The sequence below is a fragment of the Phyllobates terribilis genome, unplaced genomic scaffold, assembly GCF_046119375.1.
Source record: "Phyllobates terribilis strain yellow unplaced genomic scaffold, ASM4611937v1 Scaffold_4__5_contigs__length_816908805, whole genome shotgun sequence".
NCBI classification, from domain to species: domain Eukaryota; kingdom Metazoa; phylum Chordata; class Amphibia; order Anura; family Dendrobatidae; genus Phyllobates; species Phyllobates terribilis.
In genome coordinates, this window is record NW_027362764.1 from 246,016,266 (window position 1) to 246,043,817 (window position 27,552).

The 27,552-nt window shown below is 41.8% G+C and overlaps 1 protein-coding gene across 1 annotated transcript in view; it reads right to left on the reverse strand.

The window, feature by feature from the left end:
- Positions 1-18,371: 18,371 nt before the first annotated feature.
- VOPP1 (VOPP1 WW domain binding protein) overlaps positions 18,372-27,552 on the reverse strand; it is a 247,345-nt gene continuing 238,164 nt past the window's right edge. Inside the window, exon 5 of the mRNA XM_073678196.1 lies at positions 18,372-18,975. Within this exon, the coding sequence (XP_073534297.1) occupies positions 18,803-18,975 (173 nt within the window). The 3' untranslated portion in view covers positions 18,372-18,802. The remainder of the gene's footprint in view (positions 18,976-27,552) is intronic.

Below are 27,552 nucleotides of genomic sequence, written 5' to 3' on the forward strand. Positions count from 1 at the left end.
CCAGCGAGGGCTTTGAGATGGACCCGGTGAAGGTTCAGGCTGTGCAGGAATGGCCTAGGCCTATTGGTTTGAAATCGATACAGAGATTTTTGGGTTTCGCCAATTATTACAGAAAATTCATTAAGAATTTTTCTATAATTGTTAAGCCACTGACCGATCTCACCAGGAAAGGTGCGAATACGGTCCAGTGGACTACTGAGGCCATTGAAGCTTTTGTGTATCTCAAGGAGAGGTTCAGTTCTGTCCCCATCCTTATGCCGCCTGATGAGACCAAGCCTTTTTTGGTCGAGGTTGATGCTTCATCGATGGGGGTCGGTGCGGTTTTGTCTCAGGAGAATAAGGATGGAGTGCATCCCTGTGCCTTTTTTTCAAAAAAATTTTTTGAAACCGAACTTAATTACGATGTTAGTAATCGGGAATTGCTGGCTATTAAACTCGCATTTGAACATTGGCGTAATTTCTTGGAAGGTGCTAAATTTCCCATTCAGGTTTTCACTGATCATAAGAATCTGATCTATCTGGATGCTGCCAAGCGCTTGAATGCCCGTCAGGCTAGGTGGGCACTTTTTTTTCCGCGGTTTAATTTTTCTGTTACTTACATCCCGGGTACTAAGAATGCTAAAGCTGATGCTTTATCTCGCAGCTTTTCTCCCATGGTTGGTACCGAGGAGGAGGAGAGCATTTTACAGGAAGGGGTTGTGATAGCAGCATTGGACTCTGTTTTGGAAGATGGGATTCTGAAAGCCCAGGAGGATGCCCCATCTTACACTCCCCATGGGAGGTTGTTTGTGCCTAGGACCTTTAGGAGAGATTTGTTTGTGGAGTAACATGAGTCTCGGTTGGCAGGTCATCCAGGAATTTCTGAGACTAAGAGACTTGTAAGTCGCAGTTTTTTGTGGCCTGGGTGGCAGAGGGAAGTCATTAAGTGGGTGCGTCAATGTACGGTGTGTGCTAGATCAAAGGCTTCACATGCTCCTGCTGCGGGGTTGCTTTGCCCTCTGGAGGTTCCTAGTGCACCATGGACGCATCTTGCAATGGATTTTATTACTGACCTTCCGGTGTCTGAGGGTTTCACTGTCATCTGGGTGGTCGTGGACCATTTTAGCAAGATGTGTCACTTGGTTCCTTTCATTAAACTGCCCTGCGCTAAGACACTCGCTAAGGCTTTTGTTAAGGAAATTGTCAGACTCCATGGCGTTCCCACCGACATTGTTTCTGATAGGGTACCCCAGTTTGTGGCTCGCTTTTGGTGTGCCTTTTGTGACAGGTTGGGAGTCCATTTGTCATTTTCTTCTGGGTATCATCCTGAGTCTAATGGACTGACAGAACCAGGATGTTGAACAGTTTTTGCATTGTTTTGTGGCAGACAATCAAGAGGGGTGGTCTGAGTTTCTGCCACTTGCTGAATTTGCTCTTAACAACCATACATCCTCTTCTGCTGGGTGTTCTCCATTTTTTTGTTGTACTGGGAGACATCCGTCTTTTAGTTCGTTCTCCAAATTGGTGTCGGCTGTGCCGGAGGAGGAGAATTTTTCCGGTGATTTGGAGAAAGTTTGGACTGATGTACGTCGTAACCTTCAAGAGGCTAACAAAAAGTCCAAGAAGTATTTTAATAGGAAACGTCAAGAGGTTTTGTTTATTGTTGGTGACATGGTTTGGTTGTCCTCAAAGAATCTGCGGTTGAGGATTCCTTCTAAGAAATTGGGTCCGAAGTTTGTAGGGCCATTTAAGGTGCTTCAGGTAGTTAACCAGTCTGCTGTTAGGTTGGAGGTTCCCACCTCCTGGAAGATTAATCCTGTGTTTCATGTTTCCCTATTGAAAAAAGCTGATGTATCGGATAGGGACGCCACTGTCACAGTTCCTCCGGTGGTGGAGGACCGTGAATATGAAATTTCTTGCATTCTGAATTCCAGAAGGCAGAGAGGGAGATTGCGTTATCTCATCGCTTGGAAAGGTTTCGGTCCTGAGGATAACTCCTGGGTAAGGGCGGATGATGTCTCTGCTCCTAGACTTATCAGAGCGTTTCACAGGAGGTTTCCTGATAGGCCTGGGCCTGGAGGATCCGGAGGATCCTCATAGAAGAGGGGGTACTGTTACAACCCTCCTGTTAGTTTTTTTCTATTTTGTGGTCACATGACTATCTGCCTATTTATTCCAGCTCCGCCCTTCTGGCTTTGCTGGACTTCAGTGCTACTTGACTCTTAATCTAGCCAGGTGCTTTTGTACCTTTCTCTATAGTTTGCTTGGTCCTTGGACCTCTAAGTACTTTTGTCTCTTTGTCTTTTGTTCCGCTACTACTTCTGCTAGGAGGTGTCCAACTTAATCCCAGTTCTTAGTTCTTGTAGGGATCCCTCCCTTATATCTATAGGTCTGCGTTCAGACTAGCCGAGGACGAAGGCGGGTCTGTTCACAAGGAACAGGTTGCCCGCTGCATCGTAGGGAATCAGCTTAGTCCTATTGTAGGGACAGATTTCCTATCTTTCCTTAGTTCTTGTAGCAGATCATAACAATTTTTCCATCTGTGAACATTCTTCCAGAAGATTTGTGGTTTGTCAACATGTAGTTTGTCAAATTCCAGTCTGGCTTTTTTATGATTTTTTTTTCAACAATGGTGTTCTCCTTGGTCGTCTCCCATGAAGTCCACTTTGGATTAAACAACGACAGATGGTGTGATCTGACACTGATGTTCCTTGAGTTTGAAGTTCACCTTTAATCTCTTTAGAAGTTATCCTGGGCTCTTTTGTTACCATTCATATTATCAGTCTCTTTTATTTGTCAACAATTTTCCTCCTGCAGCCACGTCCAGAGAGGTTTGCTACAGTCCCATGGATCTTAAATTTCTGAATAGTATGTGCAACTGTAGTCACAGGAACATCAAGCTGCTTGGAGATGGTCTTATAGCCTTTACCTTTTAACATGCTTGTATATAAGTTTCTTTCTAATCTCTTTCCTTTGCTTTCTCTGGTCCATGTTGAGTGTGGTACGCACCATGTCACCAAAAAGGACAGTGAGTATCTGTAGCCCTATATACAGGCCCACTGACTGATTACAAGATTGTAGACACCTGTGATGCTAATTAGTGGACACAATTTGATTTAACATGTCCCTTTTGTCACATTATTTTCAGGGGTACCATCATTTCTGTCCAGGCCTATTTCATGAGTTTAATTTTTTTTTAATTCTGTGGAAGCAGGGTTGAAAAGCAATGCCTGACTTTCAATTGTTCATTTTCATAGATTTTTTATTTATTATTACTTTTGTCAGATTCAAGTTATTTCTGTGACCATTGTGGGTTTTTCTTTCATTAAACGAGCGGTACCAACAATTTTGACTACGTGTGTATCTAAAGTAGCGACACGGTTTCATAGGTTACAGGAGATAGTTCTCCCTTCTTTTTGCTCTAGTCTAAGAAATCAGAAGGAAGAGAAACTTCATACTGTAGACGTTAGGAGATGTCTAGTTAAGTACCTTGTCTGTTATTGACAACTGGAGGAAAGATAGTTCTTCGTTCGTGTCCTTCCAGGGACCCAGGAAGGGGCTTAAGGCTTCAAAACGCACAATAGCTAGACAGATTAGGGAGGCCATTTCTTTAGCTTATTCTGCAAGTGGCAAAGAGGTTCCACAATTTCTGAAGGCTTACTCCACAAGGGCAATGGCAATCTCCTGGGCGGAGAGATCGGACGTCTCAATTGAGCAGATTTGTAAGGCGGCAACCTGGTCTTCTTCCACTTTCTATAAGCATTATAGACTGGATATGGGTTCCTCTTCCGACCTCACCTTTGGAAGAATGGTTCTCCAGGTTGTGGTCCCTTCCTGAATTCTTCTTTTTCTCTAGAATTCTCTTGTGGTGCTGTTATGGGTGATCCATAAAGTCTTAGTTACTTACCAGTAACTGGATTTTTCAGGAACCCATGACAGCACCCTTATATTTCCTCCCATCACGTGTGGGTGAGCACTTCTGTTGCTAGTGTTGTAAGTTCACGTTTTTGATTATATGTGGTGTTGGTAAATTTCAATTGTTGTAATAACCATTGGAGGTCCTCTAGTGCTCTGTAATCTAACTGATGCGTGGGAGAGGTACCGCCCTTTTTAGCCTGTAGGTTTCCTGTCCTTGAAGGGTATATCTCTCTCGTTGTGCTGTCATGGGTTCCAAAAAATCCCGTCACGGTAAGTAACTAAGACTTTATTAATGACATTTTTATTATTTGGAAAAAGGACAAAAATAAATTAGAAGAGTTCATTAACAATATCAATAACAGCACCTAGGGCCTCTATTTCACATACAATGTACAGTAGTGTTCAAAATAATAGAAGCCCAATATGACTAACCAGATTAATCACTGTTTTTGGTATAAATTATATTACCACATGTCAAACAATTTACCAGTTGGAGCAGTAGATTCTAAGAAAACCAACAGACTCCGCATTCATGATCTGCATGTTTTTGAGTTTGAGTATTTTAATAATTAATTGAAAGGGGGGAGTGTTCAAATAGCAGTGTGGAGTTCAATTAGTGAGGTCAATCATTCTTTGAAGAAAAAAGCGTGAATCAGGTGGCCCTTCATTAAGGGTGAAGCCAGCACATGTTATAAATGCATTTCTCCTTGAAAGCCTGAGAAATATGGGTTGTTCGAGACATTGTTCAGAAGAACAGCGTACTTTCATTAAAAAGTTAATTGGAGAGGGTAAAACTTATAAAGAAGTGCAGACAATGATAGGCTGTTCAGTTAAAATGATCTCCAGCGCTTTAAAATGGAAAGCAAAACCAGAGCGAGACGTGGAATAAAACGAAAGACTACCATTTGAATTGATCGAAGAATAGACAAAATGGCAAAGGCTCAGCCAATGATCAGCTTCAGGAAGATCAAAGGTAGTGTCAAGTTACCTGTGAGTGCTGTGACAGTTAGAAGATGCCTGTGTGAAGCTAATCGCTTAGGAAGAAGTCCCCGCAAAGTCCCACTGTTAAAAAAAAAAAAAAGACATATACTGAAGCGAATACAGTTTGCAAAAGAACACATCAACTTGCCTAAAGAGAAATGGAGAACCATTTTGTGGACTGATAAAAGTAAAATTGTTCTTTTTGGGTCCAAGGGCCACAGACAGTTTGTAAGATGTCACACAAGGTGTGGGAAAGACTAAGTGCAACACGAAGGGAAGAGGGGGAGGAAGCCCAAACACTAGGGAAAGGGGGAGTGAAGACCCCTAGGCAGATCTAATATCTCCCTGCCTTTCCCACCGTCCCTATATAGGTTCCGCACCTATCGCTGATAGAGACCCTATACCCTGTAAATCCCTAGAGCTTGGCCCTAGATAGGGAGAGGGAGGGGGTGAGCACTGGTCAGGCCCCACTACAAACTAAAGACAACAAGGTAGACAAACAAAAGGGATAAACTTAGCTTGAGCAGACACCAGAGGAGAAACGCCAACTGTCCTCGACAGACAACAGCTAGTGCTCCAAGCATGCACAAGGGTACTTTGAAGTATCACCGCCGATTGCCTAGAGCAAACTGAGGGTTTTTAACTCCCATGCAAGGGTGTGTCACAATCAGCAGCAGGAGGGAGGTCGCCGCTGGGTCTTAAAGGAAGAAGAATTAAAGTGTCTGTAATGCCAAGCACAGTGACCTTCTACAGCTAGATCCAGAGCGACTGTTTATTAAACCTGACACACCCGTGACATAAGACAACTCCTAAACTTTGCATTCAAGCCACAGTACACTCTGAAGACAGTGAAGCATGGTGGTGCAAGCATCATGATATGGGCATGTTTCTCTTACTATGATGCCGGACCTATTTGCTGCATACCAGGGATCATGGACCAGTTTGCATTTATTAAAATTGCTATTTTTTAGAACAGCCCAATGTTCATTTTTTGTTATTTTCTGTAAAGTAGTTAAAAATTAAATACATTTCTCTTCATGTTTTGAATTAGAAAACAGTCTGCAATGTTCCCAATACATGGAAATAAAAACTAGTATAAAGATTTTGTGCTTAACTCAAGTTTTTGAACACACTGCTATTATTTTGAACACTGCTGTATCCCAGTCAGAGACTGAATTTCTTGAATTAGTAGTATCACACACTACTCAGCACTGACTGGTCACCAAAACATTTTCTAAGGCTGTAGATAGCAACAGTTATCTAGATTTTTTTTTGTTTCCTGCTCACGCGACAAAAAAAGTGGCTCCTTAATGCACCCTTTGGACAGTTTAAAAATATACAATTTCACCTCTAATACTGACAAGTAATGTTTTGTGCAGATGCTTTGCTGCCAAAGGGTACCCCAAGACCCATATAAGCTATCCTAAGAAAAAAAGCTGGTGATTTAACACAGCAAGATTGCCTGGCCCCTAATATTGCTCCGTCTCACATTCACAATTGTTTTTTTTTGCCAGTTATTACCATAAACAAATGAGAGATTCTTATCTAAAGGACATACTTGAAAAACCAATTCGCCGTTTAGACGCTAAAGCTCTAAGGAATTTGTTGGCCCTTAGCAGACTGATACCACTTACCAAATTTAGAGAGAATGTTTTTTTTTTTCCCAAGGTAGTAGCTTTAGATGGAAGTGCTGCCTTTCCATCACCCCTAGGTGAAAAGAATTCACATCTTACATCACCAAGGAGACATATGAGATAGCGACATTCCTTAACTGTGGATCAGATTTTGTCATCTATCTTCTAGATTGTACATGCGGCCTCCAGTATCTCCAGTATATAGGACATACCATCTGACCTCTGAGAAGTAGTCTAAACAAACACAGGAATAATGTACCCACTACATAGTGAAATTTTTCCATCACCCTCATTAAACAAATGAATTCCAACATTCTTCATAGATTTGGCTACCTAAAAAAAACTAGAAACCTTCTTGACATACAAACTCCAAACCTTAGCCCCCACCAACCTCAGGGTATTTGATTTTTCAGTATAACTATGTACCCACCCCATCCTTTCTGCTGTTGTGACCTATTCACATACCCCAACAATATTGAGACCTAAGAATTAGAGATGAGTGAACATGTTCGGTGATACCCTGATATCACTCAAGTATCTGAGTGCTTAGATGTTATCAGCACTCTGTGAGCATTAACCAATACTCGAATTTGAAGCTCGAATCAGAGAAGGAAGGGAGCAAGATGAACCCTTTTTGAGAAATGAACAGGCCTGGCAGAGGCTCCTCGAGACGGGGCTATCACCCCCGAGAGATCAGACTGTCCTAAGGGTTCCCGCCTCTTATGCGGGAGCAAGTGATGGTGCTGGTGACACAGGGGGCTGCCTCCCATTTCTACATGTCGGGGGCTGTGGCACTACCCGAAGCCGGTTCACTTACAGCCTAGAAACCTGGGAATCAGGCTCCAGGAAGCAGGTGGAGGCAGTCCCCCCAGCCTCCTGAGGAAGGAGAAGAAGCGGACACCTGAAGAGGATTAATGTGTTACCCTCCTTATAATTTTTTTTCTGGCTTTGCACTTTGTGCAAAACCTTTTATGAGTGTAGAAGTACTGCAACTACACTTTAAAAATATTTGAATGAAGATCCTCAGTTGTTGCCTTTCAGGGGTCTATGGATGACCTTCCTTTATATTTTTTTCTTGAGTGCAGAGCCTTTATGATTATAGGAGTACAGCAACTATACTTTAAAAATATTTGAATGAGGCTTGCCAGTTGTTGCCTTTCAAGGGTCTATGGATGACTGGATGACCCTCCTTATAATTCTTTCTGGCTTTGCACTTTGTGCAAAGCCTTTATGAGTGTAGTTGTTATGATCTGCAACAAGTACTAAGGAAAGATAGGGGAAAGCTGTCCCTACAGTAAGACTAAGCTGAATCCCTACGATGTAGCGGGCTGCCTGTTCTTAGTGAACAGACCCGCCTTTGTCCTCGGCTAGTCTGAACGAAGACCTATAGCATAAGGGGAGGGGTCCCTAAAAGAACTAAGGGCCGGGACAAAAATGGGACACCTCCTAAACAGAGAAGTTGTTGCAAACCACAAAAAGACAAACTGACAAAAAGGTACTAGAGGTCCCAGAAGGACCAAGAAAACTGACAGAAAGGTACCGAAGCACCTGGCTAGAGAAACAGACAAACACTGAAGTCCAGCACAGCCAAAAGGGCGGAGCTGGAATATAAAGGCAGATGGTCACGTGACTGCAAAGCACAAGATGGAAAAAAACAAACAGGAGGGTTCTAACAGTAGTAGTACATCAACTACACTTTCAAAATATTTTAATGAGGCCCGCAAGTTGTTGCCTTCAAGGGACTATGTATGACTAATTTAACCTCCTTATCATTTTTTCCTGACTTTGCACTGTGTGCAGAGCCTTTATGAGTGTAGAAGTGCCACACCATGCTTGTAATTTTTGGCAGGCTTTGCACTTAGTGCATAGCCATTATGAGTCTAGGAGTACTACTACATGACAATTTTAACAGAAGGTGTATTAGGCCCTCCTTTATGTCTAATACAGGGTGTATATGAGTCCCTCTTCCATGTCATTTTTAGCAGTTCTTGCTTCCTTCATAAATTACATAAATGTTAATTTTGCCTGATATATAAGTCATTATAAAGGAAAGAATATTTCTTAAAAATTTTTTCCTGTAAACTCCAATTTTTTGTCTATTTTGAAAGTTTTATTGTCAGTCTTTAAAGTGGAGTAAAAGTGTGACACCATTATTCTCAGCAGCGATTTGGGAGTCAGACATGCTTCCAGTGGTCTTCCCCATGCTGTTCTCCTTCTCCTTTCATTCAGCACTTTTTCCATCCATTTCAACATTTTCACTGTCCCCCCAGATCTCCTTGTAGAGTCTGCCAGAAAAATGATCAAATTTCCCATTGACTCCCGTTATACTCATTACTTGAAACGAGCATCCGAGCATTAGGAATTGCTCGCTTCGAGTAATGCACATATGAGTATTTTAGTGCTCGCTCATCCCTAATAAGGATCTATACAAACCATAATCATGACTTACAAAATACCAGAAATGTTTTCTTACAGTATATATAAATATATATATATAATATTAGAGCTGTATCCTAACAGGTGATTATACAGTATATTGTATGGAAAATTAAATATATATTATACTAAATCACTAGAATAAAGCAATAGTACTAAAATTTCATATGAGGTCATATTAGGTTCCACCCATTAGAATTTATTTATTGTAAAAATTTAATTCTTAGTTGTAACAATCAGGCTCCTTTATATCAGCGCAGGTAAATACTAGCAAGATAGAATTTTTTTTTACAATAACATATATGCACGCATCTTTGTTTTTTTTTTTTTTTTTAATCTGTATTATTTAAACTGGGATCTAAGGGGTAAGGTTTCTCCTTGTGGAGAGTGACATGCCAGGTCTGGCACGCCAGTATGAGGAGACTTAAATGCCTTGCATGCTCCTCTGGAAAATTAAATATGCAAATTGTCTCTTCAGAGAGGAAGAAGACTTTGTTGTGGTTAATTTTTTTTAATATCTAGATATCATTATTAATTTAGATAAAAACAATTTATATTTTTGCTATGTATGAAGTCTGCTTGAGTGTTTTCTAATTTTACATTGTGGAATGTCGGACTAAGATATTTGTTTCCTGAAAAGTCCTTGACAAGAAGGTTTACGCTGAGCCCGGGGAAATTTGTTACTAATAAGTCTATTTCGGTTTTCTGTAACAATGAAGTTCTGTTCTGTCTAGCTAATAAATATTGCGAGTCTTTGCTGCCACATGAGGAGGACTCTACCTGCTGACAATATATGTCACATGTATTCTGTCTCTCTTCCTTCATCGATGAAGTATCTTAATTTGAATCTCACTGGCAATGTGAAGACCCTTTGCTGTCTATTCCAAAGTTCTCCTTAAAACAAAGAGGGTCTCCATAACAACTTGAACTCTAGTGCCACCTATTGAAAGTAGCAATCTTACAAGTATCGACCCTTTAACGAGCCTTTCTTTTTTTTCTGAATTTTTTTCTGAAAATTCACCTGAGAGGACAGGTACATTTTAAGATAACGTCAGGGCTGAAGAGTTTTCTGTAAATATAACTTTAGCAATTATTTTATTCATACTAAATATACCGTAACTTAGTACATGTACAGATCAAGAGATATAGGAACCTAAAAATATTCACATGGTCACATAATCTTCTAAAACTAGTGGACTGAGAAAACCAGATAAAAGAGTATACTTAGATTGTCACAAAAATATCAGGAATTTTAAAGTTATAAGCTATAGGAAGCATCATGTGTAGATGTCTTGGGTGGTAGGAAACTTCCATCATTTATATTCCAGGACAGGTTTGTTTTATTGGTATCTTAATCTCAGTCTGATGACCCAGAAAAGCTGATAATCTAGAAACCATCTGGTCTTGAAAGTGTCGGATTATTTGATTTAGTTTAATGGAAGTAACAAAACTACCACAAATTGAGGCTTTCACACACATTCATTTTAATGCTAAGAAGAAATATTCAAGCCATGTAAAAATAAATACAACAAAGCAGTGCTACTGTGTAAAAGTGTTTAATAAATTGGAGAAAAATAGACTGTTAGGGAAAAAGCACACATTGCAGATTTTGATGCAAAAATTTCTGCAACTGAAAATTAGTTCCATTTGTACAAAGGGGTTTTTGGGGGGACAAATAGGGCAATTGCAAAAATTCCTGCAGCAAAATATGTAGCAAATACATAATGTGTGAACATATCCTTAGGGGTTAAAACAACTGTACAATAATAACTGATCATAAATTCTACTCCTTGTTCCTGCAGATATATGGCACTACACTTATTAAAGAAAGATAAAGATAGACTTGAGCAATAACAGGTATAGTAATGCACGTGCGGTGACCAAAGGACCACACACTTTAAAAGGACCGCTAACCCTTTGGGGTCTAAAGTTACAGCTTTTTGCCTTTTGTAAGATCAAACTCTCGGAAGCTTAAAAGCACAGCCTTAGGTCTCACTCACACGTCCGATTTTCGCATATGAGTACTATCCGTGGCTTTCATAGGTAGCACTCGTACCTGCAATAGTCTATGGGGCCATTCACATGTCTGTAATTTTTCGCGGACTGAGATGTTCACGGAAAATTGCAGAGAAATGTCCAATTTTGATCCGAGGGTCGGATGAAAATCAACAATGCAAGTCAATGGGTCCGTGAAGAAATCAGACCGCACTTGGATGACATGAGAGTGCAGTCCAATTTTAACAGACTGTCAGAATGGAGAAGGTGGATAAACATTTTTTTACTTTTTTATATCTCCATGCACATGAAAAATGGATGACACTCAAAATCTGATCAAAATAATTGGTCCTTTTCCCGTACATGGAAAAACCAGACATGTGAATGAGCCCTTAAGCTGCCACATAAAGTGTGAAGTAGGTGACTCAAAATAATCCAAAAAATAGGTTCTTGGTAATGCAGTCACTTTATTATTTGTAGAAATACATGTTTGTAACTCTAATCTTTTGTGTTTAACACAGAAGAAATTGTCCACCATCTATGTCAACCATTTATATATCTATATTTTTGTTATCCTAGATCACATTCCACTTCACATATTAAACACTGTCTCCAATTCATATTGCAACATTAAGTATACTTGAAAAGAATTTACAGCAGAAAGCATATAAACTGGATATAGACACCCCTCCCCCACCCTTTATAAATGTGATTTCTTTACCTTGTTAACAGCTTTCCTTACAAGGAGACCTGTTTCATTACACACCCACAACCAATGACCCCCCAATTGAGCCTGACACACAAAAAAAATGTCTATATGGCCGTGTTCACACAATGCGTTTTTTGCATGAGGGGAAAAAACAGCAGTTTTACAGCATTTTTGTAAACTCTTGGCAAAAAATGCATCGGGAGCACGTTGTGTGAACACGGCCTATGCTTCCATATGAAATCTGATTTTTATGAAAGCTCAATTATTGCTCAATATAAAATGGAACTGCAATTAAAAGAAAAAAAATTGTTTTGAATGAAACATGTTTTGATTCAAAAGTATAAACTAAGCCCATAGCATGTAGGGCATATGGCCCCTATAAAAATTGCATTTGCTAATTAGAGTGCTTGGTACACCCTGGGTATCACCAACAAGCTCAGTGCACTATTCCACCCATTGATTTTGCAGTTCCCCACCTCTCTCACTGGTGATTGACAGACGGTGGTATATATTTACTTTTTATTACTGTGTTAGGTCTCCTTTAACATGTATTGGCACATTTGAAAAAAGGTTGACCCATTGGTACCAATACTGTAATTGTGAAGTTTTACTGACGACACTGTTCATGTAAGCTCACAACCCAACATGGAAACCAATGCAGCTGGAATTTATGGATGAGCAGACTTTCACTTTCATTGTATACAGTAAGCTCTGAAGCCCACTTAGTGTACAATGCTGTGTGAGCTTTGTAGCAGAAAAATGGTGCTGTATGTTTCCTAATGATTGCTATTCCTATATTAAGAAATCATGCAGTAAAGACTTAAAGGGGTTGACCACTTTATTTTAGTAGTACATAAAGAGAAAGTGGGAAAAGTCTCCAATAAAAAATTATTCTCACTTTATTTGTGCAAAATATTAAAATATATAAAAATCCATGATAGCGGAGATGCAATCTCGACGCGTTTCTGGCTTACACCCTTAGTCAGTGATAATTGATAAGTGATTAGTCAGTGGCGTAAGCCAGAAACGCGTCGAGATTGCATCTCCGCTATCATGGACTTTTATATATTTTACTATTTTGCACAAATAAAGTGAGAATAATTTTTTATTGGAGACTTTTCCCACTTTCTCTTTATGTATACTGGCCGAGAGTCACGGCATTGTGGGTCTGAGCACAGAAGATATGAGCAGCAGGATGGATTAAATGCACGGTGAGGCATATAGTGTTTGTTTTAGTGGTACTCTAATATACTCTTCAATATGGAAATTACAACACCAATAAGGAAAAGTCATGGAATTATGGAAATCACACAATTAATAGACACTTAATGATATGTAAATGAAGAAAAATTGGTAACAAAATTGTAAATTTTTTCAGTATCAAGTGTGAGCAACATGCACAGACATACACGCACTTACACGCCTGGACATGCTATCAATGAGGTTATGAATAATGTTCCGCTTCACTGAATGCCCTTAGGCATGCAGATCTGCTGCTAGAATGAAGACTACAGGAGTTTGGCTACTGTACATACAGCCATCCCACACCATAATTCCAGGACTAGGATCGATGTGATGTTCCCTTATGAAGGCCTCTTTATGGTGTTGCAGTCTCCAGACCAATCTCTAGCTATTGTTGTGTCCAAGGCAAAAACAAGACTCATTGCTGAAGAGACTAATCGATAGACCTCTATTCCAGCTTCCATTGCTCCATTCCACTTTCCCGTCTCCATCCGGAGACTTTGTGGGCTATGCCATACCTCTACACCTCTTCTACTGCAGGAATTATGATCTGGGGAGGCATAAGGTATGATAGCCAGACTCCTCTAGTCTTCATTCCAGGTGTACACTAATAGTGTTGCTAACATTTTTTTATAGTGTCCCAGGAGTCCTTTTTCACCACAACAATGCCAAGTTGTTTATGCTACTATGAGCAGCCTGTGTGGCTTAAACGTGCTACCATTACCAGCAGTGTTTCTGGAGTTGTCTCCCAATGAGCACATCTGGGACATCAATAGTTGGCAGTTGCAAAAGGGAGCTGCCAGCAGCAGATCTTGATGATTTGTGTGCCCAAATGCATTCAGTATGGCAGAACATTATTCAGATAATGATTAATAACATCATTGATAGCAGCCAAGGCGGGAATTTCTTCATGTGGCGGTTATAATTTCAGTATTGAGGAGTGTACAAGTATGACAGGTTCTTACTAGTGCCACTTTCCTTATAGACTGCGCAGGTCTCCTGTCCACAAAATGCCTAATGGTGGAGGAGCATGTGGCTAAACAAGCCCATCTGCCTTTCCTAAATGAAAAACAGTCTGAGGAAAGCTACATTGACATGCCCAGAAGGAGAATATGCAATATTTAGTATATATATATATATATATATATATATATATATACATATATATATATATATATATATATATATATGCGTTATATATATCATATATATATAATATAATGCTTATATGTTAGTAAGTATCACAAAATTATATCCAGAACACATTTGTAAAGGTAAAGCAGCCAACCCCTTTAAAATGGCATCTTTTTCAAAGGTGAACACTTACTTTGAGTAACAAGACTAAGACCTCAAGGCACAGAGCCTGTACATTGGCACGAGGTACCTAAGGTCCAGTATTAGAGCTATAGGCTCTTTGAAATATTTCATGTGATTGTACAATTCTCTAATAATCTGTATGAAATATAAAGCATACAGAGGTACAGTATTGGTCCATAGATTACTATGTGTACCACCATATGAGTGTCATTGCTACAATTCAGAGTATATCCATATTATACATTTGTACAATCCATAGTAAATTTGTCATGTATGCGCTGCACAAGTGTAAGTTTTCATTCAGTATCAAAAGTAGTTTAAGACATGCTTGATATGATTTGTTCTACAACCTCATTGAGTAGGCATGTTTAACATGACCTCGACTATGGAATTAGTTTACTAGAGCTGTCTAACTTGTAGATTGGGCACACCTAGGGTACATTTACACTGCATAATTATTGGGGACTAGAGTTCCTAGTTTCACGATAATCTTGCAGTCTAAACAGGCTGACGATTACCCGACGAAAAGCAAAATGCATGTTCTTTGGGTGAAATGATCTTTTTACAAATGTGCGGCAGAAAAGATCATCGTTCTTGGCAGCACATCATCCACTGTGACCTTCCAATGTACACTGAACAATCAGTAATAGTTCATTTGCGCATAGAAATAGATCATAGTGTGCATAGGATGCTAGACTATTCTTCTCTTTACTCTGCTCTGCGTAGAAACAGGAAGTCTGGTGTCCCTACATTTATCATTCCCCTCCAACTCCTGACCCAGCTGCTCTCTCCTCCCCAGGGACTTTTGCAGTGAGTCATGACTGATACAGGAAAAATGTACCTCCTGTTTCTACATAGAGCTTAGAAGGATTTAGCTAGTCAGTTTTTAATCACGTGACGTTATAGACCTAATGGAAAAGAGAAGAATTAACTGGGTAGAAAGGCAAAATGAGCAATTGAAAGTACACAGTGCTATATAATATGATGATTGCAGTATATTAAGAGGATACAAATTTTGATGGGAGGAGTGCTTCTTTAAGGATGAATTCACACACTGCAAGTTTTGTTTAAGAAATTTCTGAAAATGATAATGGATTTTTTCCCTGAATCTGGTTGTTTTGGCGTTAAGCATATGCTTTTCTGCAAGTTCCATTAAGATGAATGCGGATTTTGTTGTAGAAATTTCTGCCACTGTCTGTGTGTGATTCCACCCTATTAGGGCTCCTTCACACATCATATTTTCTCATACGAGTGTTAGCCATGTTTTTCACGGATAGCACTCATACGTATAATAGTCTATGTGGTAGTTCACCTGTCTGATTTTTTTTTTCCTTGGACCAAGTGGTGTCCACAAAAGCACAAAGACTTGTCCAATATTGACTCAAGTGTCAGATCTAAATCGCCAATACAAATCTATGGATCTGTGATAAAATCAGGCAGCACTTGGATGCCATCTGTCTGTTGCCTGGTTTTAACAAAGAGTCTGATAGAAGAAGCTTGAGAAACCTCCATTCATCTGATGATGAAACTCTGATGGTAAAAACTAACACTGACCAAACTCTGATGGCACTCTGACAAAAGATACTCCGGAAACTCATACCATTTTTTTTGCATACAATAAAAATCACTGTCTATGAGTCCTAAATTACTTCTAGCTACATTAACAATATTTGACTTTCTGCCTAAAGTGACATGATTCTGTCGTTCCAAAAAAAATCTCTATTGTGTCACTAAAATAAAGCTTCACTATATAGTCCAGCACTGTATAATTGAGCACCACCACTTCATTACATTTCTTGCTATTTTTTGGACTTTTATTTCTAATAGGTCATCTTTGAGTAGCCATTTCCTCCTTTTAGAGCAGGGATGTCAAACTCAAATACACTGAGGGCCAACATGAAAAACTTGGACAAAGTCGCTGGCCAACCAGTATACAGATTAATGGGCCCCACATAGTCCTCCATACAGTATTATGGGCCCCACATAGTCCTCTATACAGTATTATGGGCCCCACATAGTCCTCCATACAGTATTATGGGCCCCACATAGTACACCATACAGTATAATGGGACCCACATAGTCCTTCATACAGTGTTATGGGCCCCACATAGTCCTCCATACAGTATTATGGGTCCCACATAGTCCTCCATACAGTATAATGGGCCCCACATAGTCCTCCTTACAGTCTTATGCGCCCACATAGTCCTCCATACAGGATAATGGACCCCACATAGTCCTCCATACAGATTAATAATCGATCCCACATAGTCCTCCATACAGAATAATAGGCCCCACATAGTTCTCCATACAGAATAATGGGCCTCACATAGGGCTGGTGGTTCTGGTGTCATGGGCCAAATAAAACCACCCTGTGGGCCAGATTTGGCTCACCGGCCAGAGTTTGACATGTATGTTTTAGAGGGTTTATCTAAATCTCTATAATATATGATTATTTCCATAATATATCTTTATGAGCTCTGTATTTAGTGCATTGAGCTTTAAAATCCACAGTAGAGAATTTGAGATGGGAGTCTGTCACATAAACTTGTTGCCCTCTGTTGCCCTGTTCTTGAATAGGACAGCGATGTCTGATGAAGGATCTGCTTTAATAGCTGTGTACATTTTTACAACCAATTTTTACAGTGCACGTAAATTATTTTGAAAGGCAGCAATTTGCAAATGGCCTAAAAGGAAACCTGTTACTGGACCTATAGCTGCCCAAACTAGGGGCATCATGAATCAGGGTCTGGCAGCATGATTCAACTAGGTGTTCCTTTCTCTGAAAAGCTCCAGTGCTTCATAAAAAATATAATTTGAAGAGCCTGATGGATACCCAAGGCTGACACTAGATGCCCCCAGCTGGCATTTCCCAAATCTCTCGCTAAATACAAACATGGAAGAGACCTGTCAATCAGGTAAAGTGGAGAGAGGAGAAACTGGCAAGGAGTGATTCAAGACTAGTCACATCTCTACCCATGGCCCCCAGCCAGGTCCTTAAACGACATTTTCCTAAAACACCTGAGAGTGTCGGAGAAACATTTTCCTGGCTACAATTGTGCAGTCAGGCTCTTAGCATGAATCGAGTGACAGGTTCCCTTGGGTGGAGACCTTTTGTAAAGTGCACTGTCGCAATAAATACGTTTTGTGGTCATATCAGGTAAGTAATACTATACTGACTGCTTGCAGCCATCACTGGATGGGGGTTTACAATGGACAGATTTCTTATTGATTTCATTGGTGGCAGTAGACATTTACCTTTTGTAGGCTCCCACTAATGGTGGCAAGAATATCGTAATCTGATTGCCTTTGTGACAAAAAGCAGCAGATTTAGGGCTTCATATTAAAAGAAATCTTGCTCTTATTCCCTAACCCCCATAAAGATATACTCCAAAAATTAATGAGCACTATTTTAACTCATTCAGAAAAAGTACACAACACTTTTAAATGGCAAATAGTGTACAGCTGTGCATGGGCGATGAGTCTGGCAAATGCACAATTTTTATATTGACACAATTTTACTGCAAAAATTGGGATTGGCCTATCAAGGGAATAGGTGATAATTGGCTTATCACTGGGGGTCTTACATCTGGAGACCCCATCTATAGTGAGAGCAAATATCCCGAGACCCTTGTGTGAACTGAATGGCAGTCAAGCATGCATACACCACTCAAAGTCTACAGGTAAGATAGACATCCAAGAACAGAATTCAGTTATTTTCGTCAGCCTCAGAGATTCTGAATTGACTTTGGATACCTCGTTCTTGTTATTGATAGGGGTCCCATATATAAGACCCTCAGAGATCAGCAATTTCTCAGCTGTCTTGTGGCATGGTGATATGTTGCAATCTTGGTACAACCCAATTTAACAAACATTGAAAAACCAAGTGCGGGTTCAGTTTGCAGCAGTTCTGTGTGACCTTTGCCCAGTTAGGAATCCCAATGCAATACATGAGAGATTAATTCATTAAGTAAGTTATTATTGTAAAGGTTTTTGTTTGCTAAAATCATCCCACCAAAGAGGACCTCTCCAAGTGTGACATTTTTAATAGTTTTTGACTTGTTGCCAGCAAAGATGACCATTGTCTGTCATTTCATCTATTGGTCGCATTTATTTGTTTTAGTTATTCTTACATTTTTATGAAAAACACAAATTATCCAACATGGTTTCCATGAAGAGCATGCCTTTTATTGTAGATACTGCATATTCTGCTAGCACTCAAGAATAATAGGCAAACTAGGCAACGATATGTACTGTACACCACCAGCATAAATACAATGAAAGAGCTACGTACTAAAGAATGTGTAGAAAAAAAATAAATTAAATTGAAAAAACTGCCTTTCCAGCAATGGAGGAGTGCAATTAATCAATCATCAAACCCCATGCCAGTGCCGAGACAGTAACATAAACTGTAATTCTGAAAAATTGTCATGACTGCAATCACGTTCCAACATTACTGTCCCCTCTGACCAGATCTGGTCTTCCAATACTACATATCCAATAGATCAATCATCATGCCAAGAGAGAGTCCTCCTCATGGTAAAGTTGTAAAAAGTCAGATATAAGAAAAAAAATTGCCAAGTGCAAAATTGCTTCATTTGCAAGATTTCACCACTTGCTCGTAGGGTGGTGGAGGTGTGTTGTAGTAGGATGGAGGAGGTGGGAAAACTGGGTTTCCTTGAGGGGAGTTTGGCTGCATGTGAAATGAAGGTGTGGCTGGGTTTCCCCTTGGATCAGAATAATATGGCATTCCTGGCTGCTGAGGTCCTGAAATACAAAATTAAATACATCAGAAAATAATTGGATTCCAGACTATAAACACTATTGACATGTAAAAATAAATTTCAGGCTGTGTGCACATGGTGCGTGTTTGCTGCGTTTTTTTCACGCGGAAATGGGCCAAAAATGCTAGGGAATCCTTATGCCAGCTACAATGGGTACGGAAAGTATTCAGACCCCTTTAAATTTTTCACTCTTTGTTTCATTGCAGCCATTTGGTAAATTCTAAAAAGTTCATTTTTTTTTCTCATTAAACTACACTCCGCACCCCATCTTGACTGAAAAAAACAGAAATGTAGAAATTTTTGCAAATTTATTAAAACAAGAAAAACTGAAATATCACATGGTCTGAATAGTTTCCATACCCACTGTAATTAAATGAAAATCCTGAAGTGCTGTGCACATGATCAGTAATTTTCCTTTGAGTATTTGCAGTGTGTTTAAATCTTCAGCATGTCAATTCTTTGTGCGTTTTTGCTGCGACTTCAATTGAGTCAGTGAAATCTGCAGAAAAAACTCAGGCATAAAAATGTTTGCGGATTTACTGCAGATTTTTTCTGCGTATTCGACTGAATCAATTCAAGTCAGTGGGTCAAAAATGCGACAAAAACACACAAAGAATTGACCGCAGGCGTCGATTGATGAGAGACTACTAGTCAGCCAGCGCCTGTGACCTGCGGTCAAGAAAAAAAAGAAAAGTTGAAATAAATAAATATTGAAATAAAAATAAAAAAAACATTATACTCACCTAACACCAAATCCCGATGTGCATGTCACCTGTAAAAAATAAAAATAAGAAACCACCATAACCCTCACCTGTCCACTGTAATCCAGGTAATCCCAAGTGTCCCATGGCGATCAGATCATTTGTAGAACAGTCACATTGAGAGATGTGACTGCTCTACCTGGCAGCCGGCAATACACTGACAGGAGCGTGATCGCTCCCGCAGTGTATAGCACTGAACTGTCTTGAGTGAGGTCACATGAGTTCATCAGCTGATGAGCTCCGGTGATCTCACTTATGGCACTGCCACTGTGTGAGAAAATTCACATGCAGCGGAGATGCCATAAGTGAGGACACTGGGGCACATCAACTGATGAACTCCTGTGATCTCTGTCACGGCAGCTCAGCACTATGCACTGACACAGGAGCGATTACACTCCTGTGTCAGTGTCAGCCCGCTGTCATGTAGAGTAGTCACATCAGCGACTGCTGATGTGACTGTTCTACAAATGATCCGATCGCCGTGGGACACTGGATTATTTTAGCACTTTGGACAGCTGAGGGATATGGTGTTTTTTGTAATTTTTTTTGTACAGGTGACAATGGCTTCAAATGGATTAGGCGTTAGGGGAGTATAAGGTTGCTTTTTTATTTTCTGTTTTTTTTTACAGGGGACAATGGCTTCAGGGGATTAGGCATTAGGTCAGTACACTGTGTTTTTTATTTTTAAATAAATGATTAAAATGGGGAAAAATGGGGCCGGGCGGAAAAAAAGCGCTCTTGATGTTACCGGCGCTTTGCGCATGCGCGGGATGTCAATGAGAAGAGTGCACATCACAGGTCCCTGTGATGTGCAGGGGAGGGGAGGAAAATGCAAAATAAGCTGATAGGTGGGGATTTCTGGGCTTCCTAAGCAGATAGGCATGGACTTCTTGGCGTCCCCCGGATGCCAAGCAGATGAAAACCGATTTTATAAGCAGACCAACTAATATGGCACATACAGGTATGTATAGATTTACTTTTCTATAACCTGTGTGCCCGTATTAGAGGTCTGATATCTCCCACGGAGTGACAGATTTCCTTTAAACTAGTGATCAGAAGTCCAAATTAATTTTCCTCTTAAATCCCTATCTATTTAGTGCCATGATCTAAACTATTTTCTAATATACTTCAATTAAAAATCCTATCCTTTCCTAACTACACTATCTAACTGCTTTTCTTTTATTTTCACTTCCTTTCTGATGACACATCCTTTGAAAATCCCAGTGCTTGCTAGGATAATCAAACAAAACGTAATCACGGGGCAGATGCTGCTGTCATTGCCACTGCACCTGCCCCCTTCCTGAAACGAAGAGTCATTGGTGACGCTCCTTTCAGGGACTGGTTAGTCCCAGCACGATGTGCACTGTGCGACGATGGACACAATGACCGCAAGCTGTCTGTTGTCAGCTCAAATCAGCAGTAACGAGTCGGCACCAGAGTGCGTTGTCAGAATACCTGGCGTGCATAGACCAGTGATGTAGAAATTAAGGCTGAGCGCCATTCCCACAACACAGAGGTGTTTTTCTCCAGCGCTTTAGCGTTATTATTGGCTTTTCTTTATAGCACTCCTGTTCTGAGGAAGGCCATTATTGGCCGAAATGTCAACTATATGCACTGCTCAAAAAAATAAAGGAAACACTCAAATAACACATCCAAGATCTGAATTAATGAAATATTTGTGGCGCCTCTGAGGGTTCAGTCGCCACAGAGGTACTGCACCTCACCGAGAGGTGTGGTATCCCCTTCTCTCAGGTAAGGAGGGAGTGCTGCCCAGAACCCCAACACCCACATTCAGCACTACACTACTCCAGGCCGGCTGGAGGGTCAAGATGCATGTGCGCAGCTGCTGAGCCCTGTCCCTGGCTGGAGTGGGGGGAACCCAAAGGTAGGGGGAACCAGTAGTGGGTGTGGGTGGAGGAAGCAGTTTAGGGGAGCACCATAGAAGGAGGTATATAAAGGGAAGCCATTTTAGGGTGGCAGGGAAGTAAGAGAAGTGAGTGAGTGGAGACAGTCTGGGAGCAGAGTCTCCTTAGGAGCTCTGTCCCACCAGTGGGGTCTAGTGCTAGAGGCCCAGGAGGGGAGCAGAGGAGTAGGCTCCGTTCTTGTAAAGGGATCCCAGGGGGTATGGCGAGTGTGGGACGGCACCCGTATGCCCCGAATCTGTCTGAAGACAGCGGGATCGTAGGCCGCAAGAAGGAGACCGGCCCCTGGACCAGTCGTGTAACTTCAAGTCTCGGCTGGAAAAACCGGAGGCTTCTGGCTTTCATAGTCCAGGTGCCAAAGCCTCATTCTAATCCCCGTGAGGGTCAAGCAGGTCCGGGAACTCCAGTTAGACAGGAGGGACTTCAGAGCACCCGAGCGGGACTGCGAGTGGGGAAGCGCAGGGCAGGAGGGAGAAGACCCAGCGTGAAGTCGGTCTAGAGAGGAACACAAGAAAGTGGGGTTCCGACAGGTGCTCCTAATCTACCTGAGGGAGAGCTGAGCCCCCGTTCTGGTGAACGCAGCGCGACGTGGGAGGCTTTAAGCTGTACAGTACAACCTGAGGAACTTAACAACTGTGAGTAAAGGCTCGGATGACTGCACCGCACTGCCTCCGTCCATTATTTCAGCTGCGCCATCTTTCCCCCTGCACTACAATGCCCAGCGCAACCCACACTTTCTACACTGCCCTGGAGCTAGTTCTTCCTGTGGAGAGCCACACCATCCCTGCTGCAGTAATATCAGCTTCAGAGGACTGCTCCACAGCGGCGGCTCCTTCTGGCCGCATTCCACAGGTGGCGTCAAAAACTTTATAAATCCCCTATAAATAGAAAACCCCCCTTTTTATTGACCGCCCTGGGTCACGGACCGGGCCAGCCACCGTGATATCCCCCACCAGAATACATAGACAGCTTAATAACACCAGATTTTATTTGAGACTTCCTTCGGACCCCACACAGGTCTTTTCGGCTAAGCTTGAACGATTACTTTTGAAGGCTTTTTCTATGGGAACTATTAATAAACAAGAGAGGGAATTTATGATAGTGAGGAAACCTTCCATACCCACCTTCTATGTTTTGCCCAAAGTCCACAAAAATCTGGAATGTCCACCGGGTCGACCTATTGTGTCAGGCATAGGAAGTATTTGTGAAAAGGCATGTATTTACATAGATTTTTTCTTGCAGCCCCTCGTTACCAGTTTACCCTCTTATCTCAGAGATTCATCTCATCTGATACGGACTCTCACCTCTCTTTGTCTACCTGACCATTTCCTATTCATCACTGTTGATGTTGAATCGCTATATTCAAATATAGCCCATAAAGACGGCATAGCAGCAGTCCTTTATTTTCTGAATGCTACAAGTGGAGGTAATCGCCTACATGACTCTTTCATTGTGGACCTCTTGAATTTCATTCTTACTCACAATTATTTTGTGTTTGATCATATCTTCTATCGACAAATCTCTGGGACCGCCATGGGGGCGCGGTGTGCACCCTCCTTTGCCAACCTTTTCCTGGGTTGGTGGGAGGACACACACGTGTACCCCTTACAGGCATACAACCGGGGGGTCTTTAAATGGCTACGCTTCATAGATGACATTTTGATTATCTGGACGGGCACGGAAACTGAGGCACTTGCATTTATTGATAGGCTGAACGTCAATGATTTTAACATTCATCTTACCCACTGTATATCTTCCTCTGCAGTGAACTTCCTGGATCTGGAGATCAGGAAAGTGGGTGACTCACTTGTATCCAAATTACATAGGAAATCGACTGCCACTAATAGTCTCCTACACTACCAAAGTTTTCATCCTAGAAACTTGAGAGACACTATACCGGTGGGACAATTTTCAAGGGCCAAAAGGAACTGTACAACACAGGAGGACTACAAAACCGAGGCCAGAAATTTAACCTCACGCTTTCGGGAACGTGGATATCCTAAAGCGGTAATCTCCAAGGCTCACCAGAAGGTCTTGGTCAAACCACGGGAGATGTTGCTACAATCGCGTGTTGATATGGAGGATACACAGATTAGATTTATTACCAGGTTTAACAATCAATGGAATGAAATGGGTAGTCTATTTCGGAAACATTGGAATATACTTAAGACGGATAGTCATCTTTCTAACATTTTACCAGAGAGACCGTTGTTGACGGCTAGACGCGCCCCTAATTTAAGGGATAAACTTATGCATAGTCATTATACACGCCCCAGTTGTAGTACCTCGGGCGGCAGTAAATTTAAGGGTTCATTCCCTTGTGGCGATTGTTCTGCTTGTCCATTTTTCTCATCTGGTAAAAAATTTTTACTAATCCGATTGACAACCAACAATACCCTTTGAGGGATTTTATCAACTGTAGGTCTACTAATGTTGTATATGCATTGACCTGTCCCTGTCCGAAGGTTTATGTTGGTCAAACGTCGCAGGAACTCCGCAGACGGGTACAGCAACATGTCTCCAACATCCATCTTGCTGAGCAGGATTTGAAGAAGGGCAAGGCCATCTAATCGGTGGCTTTGCACTTCTTCCAATGCCATTCTGGTAGCCCCAATAAAATGCGAGTTATGGGCCTTCAAAAAATGAGGCCTAATTCACGTAACTCGGATCACACTAAGGATCTATTGAGATCTGAATCAAGGTGGATTTTTGTTCTTGATACAGTGGCCCCTAGGGGCATAAATGAGGATTTTTCATTTACTGGTTACTTGGCTTAAATTCCTATGGTATCCTTGCTATTGGAGTCCCGCTTTAGATTGAGGGCTCTCTGGTCTCCCCCTTTTTTCTTCTTTTTCTTTTTCTTTTCCTTTTTTCTTTATTTTTTCATCTCCCCTCGTGTGGCTGGCTTGTGCATCTCCTCCATTCCATAACAAGCTAATCTCCAGTAATCATTTCAAATGCCATGTCCTTATATTTGTATGTATATTATATATATTGCCATCAGACTTTATCAGCCACCGTGTAATGGCCTACAATCAGTATATGATTGTTGTCTGTTTTATGTTTGTTTGTGGTTGGTTTGTCTTATGTTTGTTTGTATCGTCATGATTGGTCACATTCTTATGCACATTTGGTGACTTTCTGACTTCAATCACATCTTTTATCTTGCTCTTGGCCTGGTCAGGCACTTTCCTTGATCAGGGCTAGCCCTTTTTGTCTCTGTACCGGTATATTTTTTGTAGCGGACGCGCTACTTCCGGGGGTACATATATGTTTTTACAATCTGTTCTCCCCTGGAATGTCGGCCTTTTTCCTATCGTGACTATTTTGGGGGACTGTGTCCCGCACGATCTTTGAGGGGGCGGTTCCTAAAACCGGATATGATGATTTCTGTTTAGCTCCGGTTGCGTTCCACCAAGGCGTCTGGGTGGAACGCATGAGAGATAGGAAGGGGCGGCGATTTGCCGACCGGATATGACGTCTTATTCAATTCAGGTTGTGTCACACCACAGCACGTGGGCTGCACGCTGTGAAAACAGGAAATGACCGTCCGATCCGCCACGATGCTGGAGAGACTTAGTGAGGGCATTAATTTTCACCTGAAGGGAATCACACTAAATTGGATAGACTATTTAATATACACATGTGTTCACTGACAACATACCCCTGATGAAGCTGCGGTCTAGCAGCGTAACGCGTAGGGTCTCTGGTGCCAACAGGTAACTATGTCATTTTATTATTTTTGACTTTTCCCTTGACCACTTAGGAGTGCCCGCTTTGCCATACATGGCTTTTACTCATTATCCTATATCGTATATCAGGTGGGATGATATGTTTTGATAAACGCTGATATTATACGGGCCCCTAGTTCTAGTAGATTACTACTCCCACTCATTCCTTCATTCCTTGATTTATTATGATGTATGGTTTGATTACTTGGGGGTGTTTGGTTCATCATCTATATTTGGTCTAGTGGCGCTGTGCTACCCTTTACTAGGGCGACATAGCTTGGTCAATAAGCATTATTGTATTATGAGATAGTAAAAATAAAAATGATACCTGTGGCCTAAGGGGGATTTATTGCTTTGGAACACTATTATTATTCCTCCCCCATGAATATTGCTATGCCTTGTCTGTTTTTAATTGTTTTTATTTTTTCTTGTGTTGTCAGTGTGTAATCATGCAATAAAGACTTTTTCATTTTTCTAATATTGGGTGTGCACGGTTGTATATCCTGAGTCTTTTTTCTTCCTTATTATATCTTTCCCCCTGCACTAGAATGCCCAGCGCAACCCACACTTTCTACACTGCCCTGGAGCTAGTTCTTCCTGTGGAGAGCCACACCATCCCTGCTGCAGTAACATCAGCTTCAGAGGACTGCTCCACAGCGGCGGCTCCCTCTGGCCGCATTCCACAGGTGGCGTCAAAAACTTTATAAATCCCCTATAAATAGAAAACCCACCTTTTTATTGACCGCCCTGGGTCACGGACCGGGCCAGCCACCGTGATATCCCCCACCAGAATCCATAGGGGCCTGGCTGCCGAGTACCCCACGGCCCAGGGGACGCGTCAACCTTGGCGTCACGAACAGGATTTCGTGCCCGTTGCAACGAACAGGATTCTGTGCCCGTTGCCACCGGGTACTGTGCGCCTTAAAGGACTGTGTTATGTTACCGAATGTGGCGCCCGCCCCAGAAGAATGGGCGCCATTATGTGCGTGATCAAAAACAACAATATGGAACCTCCTATCGTGGGCCGGGTCCCAGAATGGCGCCAAAAGTGTACCCTGCCCCTTGCAACAGTGACTGTCCGCATAGATTTGTCCGTCAAGGCAGGGAGGACGTCACAAGGAGTGACCGACAGCAAGCTGCCATTCCTGCTGCAGTAACATCAGCTTCAGAGGACTGCTCCGCAGCGGCGGCTCCTTTTGGCCGCATTCCACAGGTAGCGTCACAAACTTTATAAATCCCCTATAAATAGAAAACCGCCCTGGGTCACGGACCGGGCCAGCCACTGTGATATCCCCCACCAGAATCCATAGGGGCCCGACTGCCGAGTACCCCACGGCCCAGGGGGCGTGTCATTTTCTCATTGAATACTTTGTTCTGTACAAAGTTGAATGTGCTAACAACAAAATTACACAAAAATCATCAATGGAAATCAAATTTATTAACCAGTGGAGGCCTGGATTTGGAGTCACCCCAAAATTAAAATGGAAAAACACACTACAGGCTGATCCAACTTTGATGTAATGTTCTTAAAACAAGTCAAAATGAGGCTCAGTATTGTGTGTGGCCTCCACGTGCCCGTATGACCTCCCTACAATGCCTGGGCATGCTCCTGATGAGGTTGCGGATGGTCTCCTGTGGGATCTTCTCCCAGACCTGGACTAAAGCATCTGCCAACTACTGGACAGTCTGTGGTGCAATGTGACGTTGGTGGATGGACCAAGACATGATGTCCCAGATGTGCTCAATCAGATTCCGGTCTGGGGAACGAGTGGGCCAGTCCATAGCTTCAATGCCTTCATCTTGCAGGAACTGCTGACACACTCCAGCCACATGAGGTCTGGCATTGTCCTGCATTAGGAGGAACCCAGGGCCAACCGCACCAGCATATGGTCTCACAAGGGGTCTGAGGATCTCACCTTGGTATCTAATGGCAGTCAGGCTACCTTTGGCGAGCACATGGAGGGCTGTGCGGCCCTCCAAAGAAATGCCACCCCACACCATTACTGACCCACTGCCAAACCGGTCATGCTGAAGGATGTTACAGGCAACAGATCGCTCTCCACGGTGTCTCCAGACTCTGTAACGTCTGTCACATTGTCACATGCGCTCAGTGTGAACCTGCTTTCATCTGTGAAAAGCACAGGGC